The sequence below is a fragment of the Mesocricetus auratus genome, unplaced genomic scaffold (assembly GCF_017639785.1).
Source record: "Mesocricetus auratus isolate SY011 unplaced genomic scaffold, BCM_Maur_2.0 Super-Scaffold_100676, whole genome shotgun sequence".
Classification (NCBI taxonomy): Eukaryota; Metazoa; Chordata; class Mammalia; order Rodentia; family Cricetidae; genus Mesocricetus; species Mesocricetus auratus.
The window spans coordinates 176,503,743-176,523,658 of NW_024429266.1; the positions used below are offsets into that span (position 1 = coordinate 176,503,743).

The window sequence follows — 19,916 nt, forward strand, 5'->3', positions numbered from 1 at the left end:
GTAATTTGTAGAGGACTGCATAAAATTTGTGTATTATATTGAAGAAAATAAGATAAAACAAGTGCAATGACTTTCATTGATATGATAAATTCAAATTTAACTTATTCAAAAATAGAGAAAAACAGATTTCTACTTAGCCAGGTTATTCACAAGGCAGAAGCAAGAGGATCAGCCCAGGAGCCTGAGGCCAGCTTAACTACTTTGCAAGACTCCATTCTTTTTTTTTTTTTAAATTTTACATACCAATTCCCGTTCCCCCTCCCCCCTCCCACTAGCTCCACCTTCCCACCCCATCCACTCCTCAGAGAGGGTGATACCTCCCATGGGGAGGCAATACTCCATTTTTAAAGACAAACCAAAACCAAATAGACTTTTGATTCTGACTTTAGAGTATAAACTCTTCCTAGTTCTTTATGTATATAATTCAATTATTGTAATATATCAGTAATGTAGTGTTGTGTAGTTGTGTATGAATACATGAAATGTGTAATTTAAATGAAACATACACACACACAATCCTTGGCAGAGTTTTTTTAAGAATCTTTTTAAAAAATTGTTTGAAATTATATTTAGTATATATAATGGAAATAGGATCTGAAATAAGAAAGTATGATTCCTAGATGGACATGGTATTTACATGACTATAATCCCAACCCTTAGGTGGTAGAGGCAGGAGGATTGAGTGGTCAGTGACATTCTCACTACATACTAATTTGACGTCAGCCTGGGCTATATGCTACCTGTCTCAAAAACAAAAGCAGCCATTGCTAAGTTTCTCATGCTCCAGGAAATAACACCACTTCCATGTCATGTAGGCAATCCTGATTAAACTCTGTGGGTCATTTAAAACTCATAGGGTAGAAGGGGAACCTGTTGCAGAGAAGAAATAGCTGGGAGATTGGGAGAGGATAAGGGGAGTTAGTATGATCGAAATATTTTACATACACATATGAAACTCATTAAATTGTTACATGTTTTTCTCTTGAAGTGAAGGAGAGAGAATTTTGTGAGGAGTGCAGGGTCTATATACTTTCCCTTTCCTTGACAGAGATTGTGGGCTGGAGAAGACTTGACATAGAGTGACTACACACAGGCAAGTCTCTTGCTGGAGAGGAGTGTGTATTTAGGTCCTGCCTTTATGGGTCTGTGGCTTGGATGCTGATCCTGGCTCACTGATGTCTCTGGGGTGTGAGAGGTCCAGGAATGGGGGGTTGTTGATGTATCTCTATGTAGTTCCTCTTGGGACAGGTTTGAGCTCCAAGAAGCAGGTGAGCCTGCTTCTACATAGTAGCTATTAGGGGTGCATTTACCAGTCTACCTTTGTGCTGTTGGATGGCCCTTTTTCTGTCTGGTTGCTCATGGCAGTAGGGCAGACAGACATTTGTGTTGGTTCTGTTTTTATGTTGCCCTTCTGTGTGTGAGATCTGGCTCTAAGTCAGTGGTTCTCAACTTGACCCTTTAATACAGTTCTTCATATGGTGATGACCCCTAACCATAAAATTATTTTCATTGCTACTTTATAACTGTAATTTTGTTACTATTATAAATCATAATGTAAATATCTGTGTTTTCTGATGGTCTTAGGCAATCCCTGTGAAATGTTCATTTGACCCCCAAATGGGTTGTGATTCACATATTGAGAACCATTGCTCCAAGTAGCCCACCGGACTAAATTTCCACCTTTTGGGAAGCTGTGTGATTGTGACTCAAAGTTGTCCCCATCCTCAGTCCTCAAATCATAGTCCCAAGACACATGTCCCAGGGTGAGTTAAGCAGGATGGGGCCTTTCTTTCTAGAGCTTCCTGGGAACTGACTTGGCAGGGGTCTTTGTAAAATGGCTTCTGCCATTGCTGCAGTCCCATCCCAGAATAAAGGAGGTTTCCCTAGAGCCTTCCTGCCCTGTGTAGGCCCCACCCTTGAAGTCTGGCTTTCTCCACTTCTCTCTCTCTCTCCTTCCCTCTCACCCTTCTCACTCTCCCTCTTCCACCTCCTCTCTCTGATGTGACTGAAAACACAGTGCACATTTTAAGAGGCTGTGATCTGGAGCCGAGGTTCCAACCCTCTATGTGATTCACACCCTCCTTTCTATGAACACAGAGCTCCTGGGTCAGGACTGAGGCCTTCACATTACAATTTGAAGTTTCTTTCCTGGTATGTTCCCCAGAGTCTCCTCCTACCCTTTCTCTTTTCTGCTAAAAGTAGTGTGTTCTTGCTGCCAGGAAGGCGGCTTTCCAACCATGCCCCTTTTATTAAACCCCAGGTATTCTAACAGTCCATGTATGGGTATAATATGCTATCTTTTATCCCAATTGAATCTTTAAAAAAAGGCATTGGGTGGGTGGAGACATGACTCAGAGGGAAAGAATATGTATCATTCTTGCAGAGGACCTGAGTTCAACTCCCAGCACCCATGTCATGCAGCTTAAAACTATAACTCCAGCTCCAGGGGACCTGAAACCCTCTTCTGGCCTTGGCTGGTAACTGATATTGGCACTCACATGCACTTACTTTGGTCTTTTTATTTTGAGCTTGAAATTTATGTCATTAGAAAGACATGTATTTAATATCTGGATATTTCTGTACTAAAAATATATCATCAAACAATCACAACAACATAAGAAATACAATTTTATACACATCAACCAAGGAAATTTTACCTAGAAAAATACACAAGGCAAAAGATAACCATAAGACCACACTGTGGTGAAACATAAAAATATTACAGTATTTTAAGATAAACAAACAAACCACTTAAGTTTTCACTGCCTTTTCCCCCTTTGACTACTGGAGTCACTAAAGAAAAATGCAATTAAGTTCTTGAGGTAGACTTGGATTAACTTAACTCAGCTCTTGCCCTTCCTCACTTGTAGTGCTGAAGACTGCTATTGAAGGTGCTGGAAATGCGACCTCCTGAGATGTGTGGCTACTGAAAGTAACCTCTGGGCTCTGTTCCCATTCCCTACTAGAAACAGAATGTCCTTCAGTGCTTGAGCTCAGCATGTCATGTGGTCCTGAGCAAGTTGGTTTCTGGGGGCTCCTCTCTGCAGGTCAGGTTGGGTGCAGGATGTCTTCCTGGTTTGGGGGGGATCTGGCTGACAGTGGAATTTAGGCTGCTGCTTCTTGGTGTCCATGAAGTAATGAATGCTTTTCAGTTAGCTATTCTTTGTCCCCAGACTCAGATAGGTAGGGAGCTAGTGTATACTGAAACTGCTCCACAAGATACACCTTATCTGTTTTCTGACTTCTACAGCAGTGTCTTCAAATTACATGGCTTTTAAGTCCTTTCCTTATAATCACTTTTCTGGTCAAAGTATGGCATAACTATCTGAATCCTTTTTGAAATGTTCACATACAGAGTAAGTGGCCTTTGGCTTTCTGGTGGTAGTTTTCTTTCAAACTTATGGCTAGTGATGTACTCAACAGATAGACACCGGCAGTCAAACCTGCTGACCTGGTTTGATCCCTGTGATCTATATGATAAAAGGAGAGAACCAACTCCAGAAAGTATCCTGTAACCTCCACAGGTGGATTGGCATGTGTACACAAACACAAAAATGCAATAAGTTTTATATTAATCTAAGGATTGGTACTGGCATTCCTATTTAACTCAGTATTTTTATTTCTTTTTAGAAAATACTAGCATTCATTAAATTATTTTCATAGTTTCAAAGTACAGTGTAATTATCCTGAGTTCCTATTAAACGTTTAAATAGCAGTTAGACTCTTCAATGTTTTTATTTTATTGCTTTCTTAAGTTAGCATATAAAGTAATGGATTCATACGGCGTTTTAATGCATACAGATAATTTTACTTTGCTCCTGTCCATTCCCCTCCCCTAATGCCCTATACCCTCGTCTGTCTTTCCCGTCACCTTGCCTCCCCTCAGATAGTCCCTTTCTGCTCTCATGCTGTGTGTGTCCATTGCTCACTCTCTCTTGGTCTCTCTCCCCTGTCACTTAAAGTCACTTCCTCCTCTTTCATTTGGCTCTTTTCACCATGTGGGTTTGGAGATGGAACTCAGGCTTCAGTCTCAGCCATGTGTGCCTTTACTTGCTGAGCCATCTTGCTGGCTCCAAAGAAACTGTTTTTTGTTGTTGTTATGTCAGGGCCATCCTGATTTTCTTATAATAGTATTACAGCTTTGTACTATAATTTGAAATTAGGTATTGTAATACTTTGACATTTGCTCAAGATTGCTTTGGCTATTTTGGGTCTTTTGTTATTCTGTATGAATTTTGGCATTGTTTTTCTATTTCTATGTAGATCAGAAAGTTTAATGAGGATTGTATTGAATCTGTAGGTTCCTTTTGACAGTATATCCAGTTTTACAATGTTGATTCTGCCAACTCATAAATATGGGGGAGGGGGTTTTATGTCTTCTGGTGTCTTAGATTTTTGTTTTCGGAAATCTTTCACCTCCTTGGTTAGGCATATTTTATTTTTAATTTTTGGGAGTTATTATAAATAGGCTTTCTCTCCCTGATGTCTTTCTTAGAAAGTTTGTTATTAAGATATAGAAAGGTTGCTGATTTCTGTGTCTTGATTTTGTACCCTGCTACTTTGTTGAGAGAATTTTGATATGAATTTTGGAGTCATTGGTATCTTTTAAGAATAGGATCATGTCATATGCAAATAGGGATACTTTGGCTTCTCCCTTTTTTGTGTGTCCCTTTTACTTTCTCACCATATTACTGTAGCAAAGACTTTGAGCAATATATTGAATAGGAATAGCAAGAATGAGTACTCTCATTCCTGATTTTAGAAGCAATGATTTTGAGTTTTTCCCCATTTAGTGTAATGTTGGCTGTATGTTATATATAGCCTTTATTATGTTGAGGTATATTCCTTCTGCTCCCATGTTGTATACAGCCTTTACTATGTTGAGATATGTTTCTAATGCTCCTAGTTTCCTCAGACTTGTAGTATGAAGAGTTGTTGAATTTTCTGTCTATTAAGGTGATTGCATGAGTTCTGTCCTCAACTAACTAGAGATTCTTTTGATTTTACTTTTATGATTCAAATGCAAATTTGAATTATTTTACCATACATCTGCCTTAAATTATTTAAGAAAACCTCATAAGAATCATAATTAAATCCGGGTGGATGGTGGCGCATGCCTTTAATCCCAGCACTCGGGAGGCAGAGGCAGGTGGATCTCTGTGAATTCGAGGCCAGCCTGGTCTACAAGAGCTAGTTTCAGGACAGCCTCCAAAGCCACAGAGAAACCCTGTCTTGAAAAACCAAAAAAAATCATATTTAAGCTGTAATATGTAAATACACATCATGATGACAACCTATCTTTTTGGGATAGTGGCTTGCTCACTGTTTATATAGTCAGCCCTCAGAGGCCTGGTGTATCTTATATAGCCTACAGTAGCCTCAAAGTCACTCTTTTGCTGTCTTAGTCATCTGATTACTGGGGTTATGTGTGTTCCCATGCCCACTTCTATAATTCTTTGGTTGTGGCCTTAATCCTCAATGTGATGGCACTCATAGGTTGGGACCTTTAGTATATAAATTAGGGCTACATGAGGTCATACGGTGCGTTCTCATGATAGTATCTTTGTAAGAAGAGACATGAGAGTTCTTTCTCAGGGTTCTCATAGGAAGCAAAGGTCATGTGAGTCTATAGGGGACTGGTAACTACTTACATGCCAATAAAAGTGTCCTTAGAATGAGCCTGAATCTATGGGCTAGTCCCAAGTAGACACATATTTCTATTGTTTAAGCCACCCAGACTATGGTGCTTTTTTTCCCAGCATCCTGAACAGATTCTTTCAGTTTCTGTCTCATATATTATATATGTGGATACTCAGATATACTACATCATGGCAACCTAAACAGTAATCAGAGATTTTCCTAAGATTCTTGGAGAATAGCATTTCAGTGGGAGTATGTATGCCATGGTAAACCTTGAGTAACAAAATTTGGGCAAAGGAAAGTTTTTAAAGGTAAAAGTGATAATGATTACGAAAGACACCTGAAATTGTCATTCTTGGCCACAAGATAAATAATAGTAGTGCCAATCATACATTGAAGAAGACAGTTGTTGGGCCAGAGCCCTTGAACCAGAATGTGTTTAGTTCATAAGTATTCTTAGTTCTTTAATGAAACAGCATTGTATCATGCTCTTTAGAGATGGTGTTGAATTTTAAACACATTTTATTATCACCTTTCCTTAAGGTATTCCCATCTGTCAGCAGCACTTAATTTGGAATAACATGGAGCTTGAAGATGATTATTGCTTGAATGATTACAAGTGAGTGTAATTACATAGTAGCAGCTGTATAGGTACTCAGTATTATAACTCCACATACCAGTGTTTCTTCATGTCTCTCCTGGACAGCTTGACCCCAGCTTTCATTCTGAATTCTGACCTCTAGATGTGTTGTCTCAGTACAATCTTTGTTCTTGATCTTTGTTCTCTGATATTTGTACTTCACCTTTAGTTTTTCATGCTGAGCTGTTAGTCCCTGCCTTCTTGCATGGTTGTATTAATTTGTCTCCTCGGTTTTTTTCTTTGAAAATGGACCCATTCTCACCTGGCCATGTTTCTTTTCTTCCCATTTTCACCAGTTTTGGGTATGAGAGAGTTGCTCTCCACTGAGCCTTTGTTCGTTAGGCCCCCTTTCTGTGTAAGAAGTGGCACTGTGTGCACCAGTGGTTACAAGTGTGCTTTCTGACGTCTGCCTTCCCCTTTCCCTTGTATAATTTATCACACTGAAGACAAAGGAGTTAGGAGGCAGAGAGTGGAAGAACGCCAGGTGTTAGCAGAGCTGGTGGACTTGCAGGGTTATTTTTATTCTATTGAATGACTTTTATGTTTCCTAATTCTTCGGGTTTTGACTAAGTTTCTTTTCTTTCTTGGACCTCCTTTTTGTATTTTTCGAGACAGGTTTCTCTGTGCAGGTCCGGCTGTCCTGGAAATTGCTCTGTAGACCAGGCTGGCCTTGAACTCACAGGAATCCACCTGCCTCGACATATGGAGTGCTAGGATTAAAGGCATGCACCACCACTGCCTGGCTGGGCCTCCTTTTTTAAAAAGCTTATGAGAACTTATAAACTTTCTATAATTTATACAGGCAAATAATGTATTTATATTGTGGTATCTTCATATTTTAGGGAATATATAGTAGTGCTAATAAATCAGCACATAATTAGTGGTTCATTTGACACTGATTGTTTTTGTTGATTGTAGTTTATTTTGTGCTAATTATTCACAGCATTTCAGAAGGTTGTACCTTGAAGCTGGTATTGGCTATGCGTGGTGGACCAATAAGTACTAGAAAAGGTAGGCATACATTAAAGCAATCTAACAGTCACTCTTGAATAATTTAGCAGTGCTATTTTTCAAAGGGTTAATGTTTTTATAGGCTCTATTTTTAGCCAACTTCCTTTCCTGCAGAAGGTCTTTGATTCTTTTAGGCATTATTCTTTAAAACCTAGATATATAAATACTGGGATTCCAAAATATAATCCTAGAGTAAACCCACGATTCTGGCTTCAATCCAGGGATATTTAAAAATAAGTCTTAGTAGTAAAGGGAGGATAAATGGAATGGTAATATAAATATCACATTAGCATTGCATTTAGATTCATGTCAGCCTTGCTGCTTTTTAAACTACAAGTTTTAAATTCCTGGGATAATTATTTGCTATAGGAAATTCCTGAATTGCCTATTTACCTGGGACGAAACTGAATTTCATAGTCCTGTTGAATCCTTTCTCAGAATATGGTGGTCTCTGGAATCCAATCATTCATTCAACAAATGCATAATGAGCATTGTAAAGAGGTTTTTCCTTGAGAGGAGTCTTCCTGCCATCCTGGTTCTAGAGCCGCATCAGTCCCAAATAAACACACAGGAGGCTATATTCATTATGAAACTGTTGGCCTTGCTTGTTTCTTACTGGCTGGCTCTGACTTAAGTAATTACCCCATAATTGTTAATCCAAGTATGTTTCTTACCGGAGAAGTTCCGGGCTTCCTACCCCATGGCAGTTACATCTCAACTCTCTTTGTGTTTCTCCTTCCCAGAGTCCTCCTGGACTCCTAGTCCCACCTATCTAGATTCCCTATTGGCCAGACAGTGCTTTATTGACAAATGCACAGGACTTCCCCAACAGAGCATCTACTGCATTCTAAAATATATTTTAATTTATTTTAGTAATATGTATATGTATGTGTTTCTGCGTGTGTATGTGCACATGAGTGCAGGTACCTGAAGAGGCCAGAAAAAGGCATTGGATCCCCTGGAGCCAGAGTTTCAGGGTGGTTATGAGCTCCCCAGTGTGGGTCATGGGAACTGAACTGGGATCCTCTGCAACAGTAGTATGTGCTTCTAACTGTGGAGCCATTTCTCCAGCTCCATCTATTGGGTTTTGAATGACTGTCCCAAGTGCAGTAAACAAGGGAGACAGAGTCTCTGCTTCATAACACCACCTCTAATAAATATATGAGAAATTGATAGAATTTGAGGTGTTTGTAAGTTGAGTGTGGGAAACAAACTGGATACTGTGATAAGATCTATAGAAATATAGTAGGAGAGGTATGTGGGAAAGATGACATGAGCAGAAACTTAATTATTAAAAGATTTGTTTTAGTGTTATTGCTTTGAGGAGACAACATGACAATGGCAACTTTTATAAAAGAAAGCATTTAATTGAGGCTGGCTTACAGTTTCAGAGGTTTAGTATGTTATCCCCATGGCAGGGAACATGGTGACACATAGCTAGATATGGTAGCTGAGAGTTCTACATTCAGATCTGCAGGCAGCAGGAAAAGAAAGACACCGGACCTAGTTTGAGCTTTTGAAACTTCAAAACCCACCCCCAGTGACACACTTCCTCTAATAAGACCATACTTCTTAAACCTTGTCAAGTAGTGCCACTACCTAATGACCAAGAGTTCAAATATATGAGCCCATAGAGGCCATTCTCATTCAAACCACCACAAGGTCTTAATTCAGGGAAGAGCTTGGAGCATGCTTACTGGCCCCCAAGTCAGGTTTGTCACAGGCATCCCCACCACATAGAGCCATGCTCATAGTAGTTCTGCTCTGTGGCCCTAATTTTAAGAAGGCCTTCACATTTGTTTGCTCCTCCATAAACTAGAAAACTGGAAAACGAGTATCGATTCCATTGCTGACTTATTCCCACATGCCAAATTATATCCCCCTGCTTTATAATTTTGGTTAAAATTGGATTATTAAAATGCTTTTTCTTTTTTAAGATTTATTTTTATATTATGTATATAGTGTTATGCCCAGAAAAGGCAACAGATCTCATTATAGGTGGTTATGAGCCACCATGTGGATGCTGGAAATTGAACTCAGATCCTCTGCAAGAGCAGTCAGTGCTCTTAACCTCTAAGCCTTCTCTCCAGCTCCCAAATTGTTTTTTCTTATCTACCTTAAAAGCAGTTCGTGAGAACTGTTAAACTATTTTGCATAAATTAGAGAAAACAAAAGAAATAATCTTAAGGCTGATTAACTAGTTCTCTGACATCAGAGATTCTCTATTAATTTATTTCTGAAGTAGTTTTATGGGATAGAGAGATGGCTCAGCAGTTGAGACTGCTTGCTTCACAATCATGAGGACTAGAGTTCAGAACCCAGCACTCATGTTACCAGGCAGGCATCCCATAAATGCCTGTTTAACTTACACATCCTCAAATGCATGTGCAAATACACTCATGCAGACACATAAATAAATAAATAACTAAATAAATAAATTTTAAAAAGAAATGATTGTATGTCACATTGGCAATATTTATACTAGTGAGAATTGTTCAAGAGCTCTGTTTACTGAGCCATTATATCAAGTTAGAGTTAGATAGTAGGTAATGGTTTGTGCATTCTATTTTAGGAAGTTGGTAATATGTTCTGTTACATCTTTAAAACTCATTAAGTCTCTCAGATTCATCATTTGGAAAGTGCCTTCATCATGTGAATTGCAATACTATTTAGCTCTTAAGATAGCCATTATCCTAACGACATGGGGAAGCAGGCATGAATGGTATACATGTGTAATCTGAGCACTCATGCAGCTAAGGTGAGGCAATCACAAGTTACAGGCAGTTTGGGGCATAGAGTGTTAAGGCTTTGACTTCAAATAAACAGCACAAGAAAACAGCCTTCTCTTTCTAAGCTTATATCTGAAACTGCATTGCTTTTAAGTGACAAAATCTTAGTGAGTATTCAGTTATGAAGAGGCATGCACACATAGACAACCTTTTCACCCCTCCAGCATAAAGCATGAGTTTAAGAAATGCTTTTAGTAACTGTGGTAATAATTACTTCTTAGTGCCGTAATATGGAAAGTGGTACTTTGAAGTTTCGAAAATAGTTCGAAATATTGTGGCGTTTACCTGTCTTCCTGACCATGTAGGAGCCTGAGGCAGGAGGATTGAAAGTTAAAGTGAGCCAGGCAAAGTAGCCAAAGAAGAAGGCAAGAAGCTATGTGAATATTATCATTTTAATATTTATACATTTTATGACTGAAAGAGCAGATCAAAATGTTAATGCTTTAGACATAGTGGTATTGAACTTAGACTATAGGGCATCTTTGATACTTTTACCTCATTACTTTCAGAGTTTAATATTTTTCTGTTAGTGTTTCATTTTATTTTAGTTTTCTTTCCAGTGCTGGCAGTCAAGCCTTGAGCCTTGTGCATGCTAGGCAAGTACTCTCCCACTCACTTGTATTCCATGTTGGGGCCACTTCTTAAGGGCATTGCAGTGTTCCAACTTTGTTAAGTAAATGAAAGCTAGGCAACTTTGAAAGTTGAGGACAACTGGGTATCACTGGCCTACCAGCTATGAGGCGTGTCAGAGTGGCTCCAGTTGGCCTCTGTGAGTCTTACGCTCTGACTGGACTGACGCACACACCCTGACCAAGACACCTGGGTCATGAGAGGAGCCTCTCAAAAAACACAATATTGCTCCTTTCATACAGGGCTGTTTTAGCAACCAAAACACCTCCCCTATGCTATGCTTGAGCATTTTAAAACTCTTCAAAAAGCAATTATAAAAAGTCTATCCTTATATAAAACTGAAGGGAGAAAACAATTTGCTTGTTTTTTCCTTCTTTGTTGCTTTATTTTGTTGTTTTCTTTTGCTGCTGCAGACTGGACCTAGGACCTTGGGCGTGCTAGATAGTCACTCTACCACCAAATTTTGTCTCTTGCTCTCTGATTTCTTGAGTGTGTCCTCCAATTGTGTGTATGTGTGCATGACTATCTTATAATCTAAAGTAGTGGGATTTATAATACATTTAAGTGATTGATAGTTGGAACCAGTGAATCAAAGCACAGGAAGCTAAAGGGGTCTAGATAAAATAATAATACTATATGACCTCATGTTTTAAGTTAAGCCCTGTCTTTGGGCATGTAACATAATGATGCATTTTTTCTTTCATATTAATACAAAACAAGCCATGAATTTGAGATGTTTGAGAAACATAGGAAGAATTGGAGGAAGGAGAGGGAAAGTGATGAAAATATAATACTTATTAAATTCTCAAAAATTAATAAGGGATGCTGTATGAAATATAAAATATCAGAAGCCTATTGGAGAGTGTCATTTATCACATGTACCGTGTGGTTGTATAAATTCAGCATATATATCCTATTACTATAAGAAGATGCAAAAATGTTGATATGAATTGAAAGTCTGTTTATCAATCTTTCCATTTGTAGTTCCCGTGGAAGACCCACTTAGGGAGCTTGCTGAGTACATGGATTCCAGTCAAGATGAGGTCTGGGAAAAGACCTCTTGCAACAAACAAGTTACGTTTTTGGTATACCGGGAAGGCGATCAATTGAATTTCTTTCGTGTAGTAGATAGGGGAGATGGCACTTTAACACCGTTATCTGAATCTTTAAGGTAAATAGGTTTCATTTGCACATTTCACTTAGGAGACTGTACAGCACACTTCAGGAGCCTTTTGTGTTCTTTAGGTTATTGAAGCAGATGTAGTGTATTAACAAGACCCCCAGTAAGTTCCATGGGTTCACCACCCCTTTCCTTCCTGTGATTGATACTTAAAAAGGAATTCCTAAATTTTAATTTTATTTACATGATAGTTTTTAATAAAAATGGTTTATTTCCATTTCTTTGTGAAACTCTAAGATGAGTATTAGAAGATAGTCTTGTGATAATAGTGTATCATTATATAATCATGACATAGTAGAAAGGGTTAACCCTAAAGTTGGTATCATTTTTAACTCTGCTACTTAAAAATGGGTAAATCTTTCTTGTTTATTTTGCTACTATGTAAAAGGAAATAAATTATATATTACTTTTAAAGCCAGAAGGAAAACACTTAAGTAGGCAGTAGAAAATGAAAGAATTGGGACAAGGTAACTTCCTAAGTTTTTGTGCATTTTAACTTACTATGAGTCGTTCCTTTCACTTTTATTTTTATTTTTTCTCTGTTCTAAATTTTTATTACTAATTTATTTTTACATTCCAATCCCAGTTTCCCCTCCCTCCTCTCCTCCCACTCCCCTCCCCCACCTCCCATCTGCCCCTTGGAGAGGGCAATGCCTCCCCTTAGAAGTGTACTAAGTCTGTCCCATCATCTCGTTGAGGCAGGACCAAGATACCTCTCCACCTCACATATCACTGTGTCTAGGCTGAGCAAGGTATCTCTCCATATAGAATGGGCCCCACTAAGTCAGTTTGTACATTAGTGTTAGATCTTGGTTCCACTGCCTTTTATTTTTAATTATAGTTTTTATTTGTGTGTATGTGTGTTGGCGTGATTTACCACGATGCACGTGGAAGTCAGAGGATATCTCGGTAGAGACAGTTCTCTCTTTCCACCCTGTGGATCCTAAGGATTGACCTCATGTAATAAGGCTTGGCAGCAAGTGCTTTGACTGGTTGAACCATCTCTTCAGCTCTCTTTTCACTTTTAAGTCATAAAACATAATTGTCTGTTTTAGCCAGTACTAGTTAATATAGAGGTACTGGTGTAATAAAGAGTATCTCCACCTTCATTGAGCATTCGTCTACTAGCTATAGTCCTGGTGCTATGATGTTGCAAAAGGATGTGACCTCTGGGATCAGATGAGTTGGCTTTCATTTCACCTGAAATGTAGAGTTAGAGATAGCCTGTGAGACATGATCTTAAATGAAGAGGAAGACTTTGCTAAACAGACAAATAAAGGAAAAATACTGCAGGTAACTAAAGTGAAGCTCACAAAAAGATAGAAATCTAGTGCTAAAAATATTCAAAAGAAAACCCAGCTTGTGATCTGGAGAGCTGTGTCTTGGGGTGAGATATCTACATCCAGTATAGCTTGTGCTTTGTTCAGCAACCTCCCCCCCATCTAATACTAAAGGTGACAGCAATGTGTGTTCTATAGTTTTGTTAAGGGAAAGAACCTGCTCTTACTATCATATTCACAATATAATAGAATTCACAATGGCAATTGAGGGCCCTGGGTTTTTCTGGCTGCTTGTTGGCTAGAAGTGTATCTCAGCTCCCTCTTGATTAACTCAGAACAAAGTGATTTGGGGCCTAAATGAAATCTTCAGAATCCCTTTACTTTTGCCATATTCAGTTGAGCAGACCAGTCAGATTGGGTCATACCCATACTCAAGGACAGAATGTACTGGATATAAACACCAGGGGTGGAGAGCCATACAATTTCCCCTAAGATTCTGCTCAGAGTGTGTGGCAAAGAAAGGTTAGAGCTGTGGTGTGTGTGTGTGTGTGTGTGTGTGTGTGTGTGTGTGTGTGTGTGTGTGTGTGTGTAGTGTGTGTGTATGCGTGCATGTTGTGTGTTTATCTCTGGAAACTAACTAATAATCAGGCTGTTTTCTTGATGGGTCAGGATCTGGGTAGCACTAGAAGTGTGACACTTGCTGCTTTAGACGAGGCATGGAGAGGGGTTAGCAATGAAGATTAATGAAGATTACTTACTGCCTTGAGTCACTAGAAGAGTTCTTTTATAACAGTTTCTTCACATGTCATCCTCAGATTTCCAGGCCTTTTCATATGCCATGTTTTTATATACCTTTTCCCATCTGCATGTAATGTGATTTCCACATCTCAATTTCATTTTCATTCCCAATTACTAACATGCCTTTTCTGAAGCAAAGGCTGGCTTTGAGCTCAGAATCTGGCCTTATACTCCTGATCTACACTCCTGATCTTCCTTCCTTTGTCTCCCAAGTGCTCAGAAATACAGGTGTGTGCCACTGTGTCTGGCTCCCCTGGTTAATTTCTGGATTTGTTATTTACATTTATTTATTATGTGTGTATGTACTTGTGCTGTACATACATGCATGTGAATATATGTGGAGGTCAGAGGGAACTTGTAGGAATTGGTTCTGTCTTTCTATTACACAGGTCACACAGAAAGTACCTTTATTTACTGAGCCATCTTGCTGGCCTATAATTTCAGTTTGTGTTTACCACTTTACCCAATTATTGTCATGAAGTTCATGAGGTTAATATATACTTTCTCTATAGGTCACCAAAAGTAGAAAAAACATGATGGAGTGATGGTTGTGGTTTGAATTTGAGAAGTTCCCAAAGCTGCCTGTTTGGAGGCTTTGGCGTCAGTCGATAGGCTTTTGGGAAGTGATTGAATCCTAAATACTCAGACAGATTTGTCCCTTGGTGGGTTTATGATAGCATATTGGGAGGTGGGGCCTAGTTGAGGAAATGGGTGTGAGGGGTACAGCCTGGAAACCATAATCCCTGGCTGTGTCCTTTTTCTCTTAAAATATTTATTATTTATTTGTGTGCATGTATATGTTTATAAAGTGGAGGTCACACAACAACTTGCAGGATTTGGTTCTCTCCCCTTATGGGTCCTAAGGATTGAACTCAGGCTTGGTGGAAGAGCCTTTCCCTCTGAAAGCTTTCTTCTCTTCTCTCTGCCTCCTTCTGGCTGTGATGAGGTGAGTAGTTTTTCCTTCAGTGTGCTTCCCACCATGTTTTGTGTTATGATGGTCCAGGAATAGTAGAACCAAGTGACCATGGATTGAAACTTCTAAAATTGTGAGGCAAAATAAATCTTCCCACCTCTTAAGTCATTCTAATTATTTGTCACAACAATGGAAGAGCTGAAACACTGAGATAAAATTTTGTTCCCACTAAGCCATCCAAGTGATGACCCAACAAACCCACAAGAAAAGTGAGGTTAACTGCTGATTCTACTGCTGTAGTGATGCATGATGGATTTGTGTGTTTATCAGATGTATACTATGGTAAGGGTCAAAATAACAATTAGGGGCAGTCACTACTTGCCCACTTCACAAGCTGGAATTAAAACAACTAGAGAGTAGCTTCTCAAGGAGATGAGACTGAGAACATGAGAAGTTCAAGAGTGGATAGGAAGAGACCTGAAGAAACACAGACTGAAGATTGGAGCAGAGAGAGTTAGTGTCTCCATGCAGTGTGACAGCAGCAGCACAGCAGATGGAAGAGGTTCCAGGAAAAGGCAGAAACCTAGGAAGTACAACCAACATGGAATTAGCATGGTGCAGATGGGCAATCTTAACACTACTTTTCGGGAATCTGCAAAACAGGCTGCTGGTAGAGAACCTTCCTGAATTTCTCAACACACATAGTTGGTGCTTTTGTGAGGAAGGGAGCAGGGTGTGCCAGGCTTTCGGAAACAAGCCCCTGTACTTTACTGTCCCCTTCTGTATTGAAACATTCTACAAACATGAATGTGCTTTCAGTGAATAGCTTTGAAAACCAGTTTGGCCATAAAGGAGACTGTCACACTGTAATTCTGTGTCAGAGGTACTGGTGGCAACAAGAGAAGATTGCATATTTTCCCATTAATACTGGAAGCTCTGTGGCTGGTTTAGAAACTGGAAGAACCAAGCAGATGCATCTGATTAGATGGTAGCTGAACACAGCTGTGGATTGCTGGCCTGCCATCCCAGCTCCCCAGTGCAGATGGTTGCTCTTACCTCTCTCTAGTTGGCCTCACAGAGTCCTGCAGTGCCTGACCTCAGCCTTTTCTCTCTCAGAGACACAGAACTAAACAACACATGGAAATAAGAGCTGACTGGAATAGTAGTGGGTATCCACTCTTCACACATGCAGGGGACCATTTCAGTACAGACAGTGCTTTTCTTTTTTATTAAAGATTATTTTGGTAATTGTTTTGTGCATGCATTTTGCTTCACATTTTTGTCTTTTAATACTTTCCTTTTGTTTTATTTGTATTATTGACCTTGTTCCTACCTCTCTCTTGTTTACTTTTACTCTTTTTTTCCTGCCTAGGTTTGAGTCCAGGCCTTTGCACATGTTAGGCAGCTACAACCAATGAGCTAATGTTCCATTCTCTTTTTAAATTTTCCAATGCATTGTGATCTTTTCTTTGTTTTACTCTTAGGTAATTTTATCATTTTAAATTTTAAACAACTTATATTGTTTTTATTTATGTGTGTGCATATCTACATACATGGTGGGGAGAGAATAACTCGAGGGAATTCTGCTATGTGGATTTGGGGCTTGAACTCAGGTTGTCAGGCTCAGCAGCAAGTTCCATTGCATACTGAGCCATCTTTACAGTCATATCTTTACTTTGTATTATTTGACCTGCCATTCTTGTTGGTGACCTTTTATATATTGTAGTTCTCCTTTGCTTTTTACTTTATTTCTGTGTCTGGTTTGCTTGCATTAGGATGTTTCTCTTTCCCATAGTGTTAGGGATTGAGCCTAATACTTGGAAGTCTTTGTGTAGATGATGTAACACTGAGCCATTCTCCATCTTAGCTAGGATAATTTATATTCTTCTTACCATGGTTCATCTCTGCTGGGACCTTGAAATATCTCTACTTAAAAATAGAGCATATCAGGGCCAGCAAAATGGCTCAGCAGGTAACAGACTAGCCAGTCTGTCTCTGCTTTAGGAAACCTGGACTCATGAGCAGACCTGAATTCTGTATAATTTTCTGTGTTAAAAGCACAATTATTTTTATCATTTTCTATTTTAAAGTGTGAAAAAATACTCTTAATTCATGGGCCCACATAGGTAACAGGTTGACTTTGACCCATAGCCCTGTTTTGCTAAGATAATCAGATTCATTCACATACAAAATATTATTAACATTTTTAGTCCCAAATCATTTAATGGATCATGCTGCATTGTTTTTAAAGAAAGAAATCTAAGCAGACATTGTAAGGATTAAATGACAACTTGCCTTTAAAAAACTCAATGAAGAAGTTAAGTGTAGTAACTCAGGACTGCAATCCCAGTACACTGGGAAACTGAGAACAGCCTGGGCTAGAATTCCAGGTCAACCTGAGATACAGGGTCAGATCTTGTCTTTAAAAGCAAAAGTCAAATGAGAACTTGGCTTGGGATGGACAATATCCATGTCAAAGTAAATGTCACATTTGCCCATATGCTATTCTGTAATCATTATTAATAGTATAGAGAATATTTATATATTTAAAAATTCAAGAGACTATTGCAGTAGGCTTCATAGTTAAGAGTGCTTGCTACTCTACTGCTAGAAGACCAGAATTTGATTCCCAGCACTCACATCAGGTGGGTCACAACCACCTGTAAGTCTGGATCCAGTGGATCCAATGTCCTTCTCTGGCCTCCACACGTACCTCCAACATGGTATATACTCCTTCCCAAATCCACACACACACACACACACACACACACACACACACACACACACACACACACACACACAAATAAAAGCTAAATCTTTAAAATGAATCTTAAATACATAGATTTTAGAGACTCAAAATATTATACATTGTATTAGTTTTGTTTTATTTTTTCCATTGAATGTAAATGATTGGCTTCTAACTGATCTCATGAATCTGTGGTTGTTGAGAAAGTATACAAATATTATTCTTTACTAGGCATGTGGTTACATATCTGTAAAGGGGAATGATTGAGTCAAGGCATCATAGGGAGGGAGACTCTGTCCCAATCCTTTTCATAAGATTGTATTAGAAACAGCTTAGAGTATTTCTTAAAGGGCAAAGTTAAAATACCATAGTGCATCAGAAAGATTTAAAGTTTAAAAATGGCCAGGAAGTGGTGGCACATACCTCTTTAATCCCAGCACTTGGGAGGCAGAGGCAGGTAGATCTCTGAGTTCGAGGCCAACCTGGTCTACAGAGTTGAGTTCCAGATCAGACTGAGCTGTTACATAGAGAAACCCTGTCTCGAAAAAACCACAAAATTCTGTTTCAAGATAATCAAGATTAGAGTATACTGAATCATTCCTTCTGACTTCATAAGGTAAACTGATAGAAATCTTCGTGAACCTTCTTTTTCAGGTACATTGACATATAGAGATGAAAGCTATCACTATTTTAATTTTGTCACTCATTGTCAAGTATTATGCAGTAACATCTGTTATTTGTTACCTGGGGAAGCTACAGGATGTAATAGGAAAATTTAGTTTTGGAACTACACAAACTGTTTGGACCTTAGGCCTAATATCCACTGTCTTTCTGGTCTTGAGCCAAATCATTTAACCTCTTATTTTTTTAAAAAACTATTTAAATTTTCTTTTTAATTAGAAAGTGGGTCAATCTGCAACCCTGGCTCTTTTGGAAGTCTTTTGTAGACCAGAGTGGCCTTGAACTCATGGATATCCAACTCTTCAGTTTCTTATCCAGCACTGCCAATCTGGGACTGCTTGCGGTCTGAACCTAAGTTGGAATGGGAACTTTAAGTAGGCTCTCCAAGAGCCAGTTCACTCATCCCTACTGTGAGCTAACCCAATTACCACTGTACCCTGCTGCACCAGACCCAAATCCTCCTACTCAAACCCACTCAGAGGCAGGGTCTGCATGTGCCATCTCCTCTGCTGCCATCCTCCACCTCTTGTTGCCCCCACCCCCTGTTCACCTACCAGCCAGATCTGAGACTGTTTTGAGTCTCAACTGGAGTTTGAATCAAAACTTCATCTCAAATAGGGACTCCCAGAGCAGTTTACCTGCCCTCACCTCCACACGTTTTCAGCCAACCCACCCACTGTACAAATCTGAGCTGTAAATCCAAAGATCGAACTCATAAAGCCTCAATTCCCAGCCTTCTATTTCCTGGTGATCCCTGGGACCTCCTGATCCCAATCCAGAAGCACAGTTAGAGATAATCCAACCCAGTCTTCTCTTTACCCACTGATCCTGTCAGACCACGTGGAATCTCATCTGGAACCCCAGGTTTCCTTTGCTGTGATTAAACGCCATGACCACAAGCAACTTGAGGAGGAAAGGGTTTATTTTAGCTTGCAACTCTCCAATTACACTTCATCACTGAGGGAAGTTGGGGAAGGAACTCAGCACAAACTTGGAGACATGAACTGAAGCAGAAGACATGGAGGAACACTGCTTACTGACTTGTTCAGCCTGCTTTCTTATAGCACCCAGAACCAACTGCCTAGGGATGGCACCGCTTATAGTGGGCCCTCCCACATACATCATTAATTAAGAATATTCCCCACAGGCTTGCCCACAAACTAATCTGGTGGGGGTAATTTCTCTGTTGAGTTCCTCTATACCACTAACTCCAGTTTGCCTCAAGTTGACAAAAAGACACAATATAATGAGTAAGGAAATGAAAGAAGTGTTTAATAAGAACTTTGAGATACTGAGAAATTGAAGACATCAAGGAAAGACCTAACTATGTGAAAATGGCCATCCTACCAATAGCAATCTGCAGATTCATTGCCATCCCCACCAAATCTTAAAACTTCATATAGTAACAAACAAGCCCTAGGATAGCTAAAAACAACTCTGTACAATAAAAGAGCTAATGGAGGTGTCACCATTCCTGATTTTCAGTTGCACTCCAGAGCTACAGTAATAAAACCAGCATGGTATTTGTAAAACAACAACAACAACAACAAACAGACAAGTTGAGTCTGGAGAGATGGGTCAGTGGTTAAGAAGACTGCTCTTTCAGAG

At 39.3% G+C, this 19,916-nt stretch overlaps 1 protein-coding gene across 6 annotated transcripts in view; it reads left to right on the forward strand.

The window, feature by feature from the left end:
- Nucleotides 1-19,916, forward strand: part of Zfand4 (zinc finger AN1-type containing 4) — a 78,398-nt gene that overhangs the window by 17,494 nt on the left and 40,988 nt on the right. For 3 of the 6 annotated variants that reach the window (XM_040737570.1, XM_021224796.2, XM_040737572.1), the window contains exons 3-5: nt 6,184-6,259; nt 7,224-7,291; nt 11,695-11,881. The exons of 1 other annotated variant lie outside the window; for it this stretch is intronic. In XM_040737570.1, the coding sequence (XP_040593504.1) occupies nt 6,184-6,259; nt 7,224-7,291; nt 11,695-11,881 (331 nt within the window). Of the gene's footprint in view, nt 1-2,870; nt 3,048-6,183; nt 6,260-7,223; nt 7,292-11,694; nt 11,882-19,916 lie in introns of all 6 variants that reach the window. 2 more of the 6 variants (XM_040737571.1, XM_040737573.1) reach the window with 2 other exon arrangements.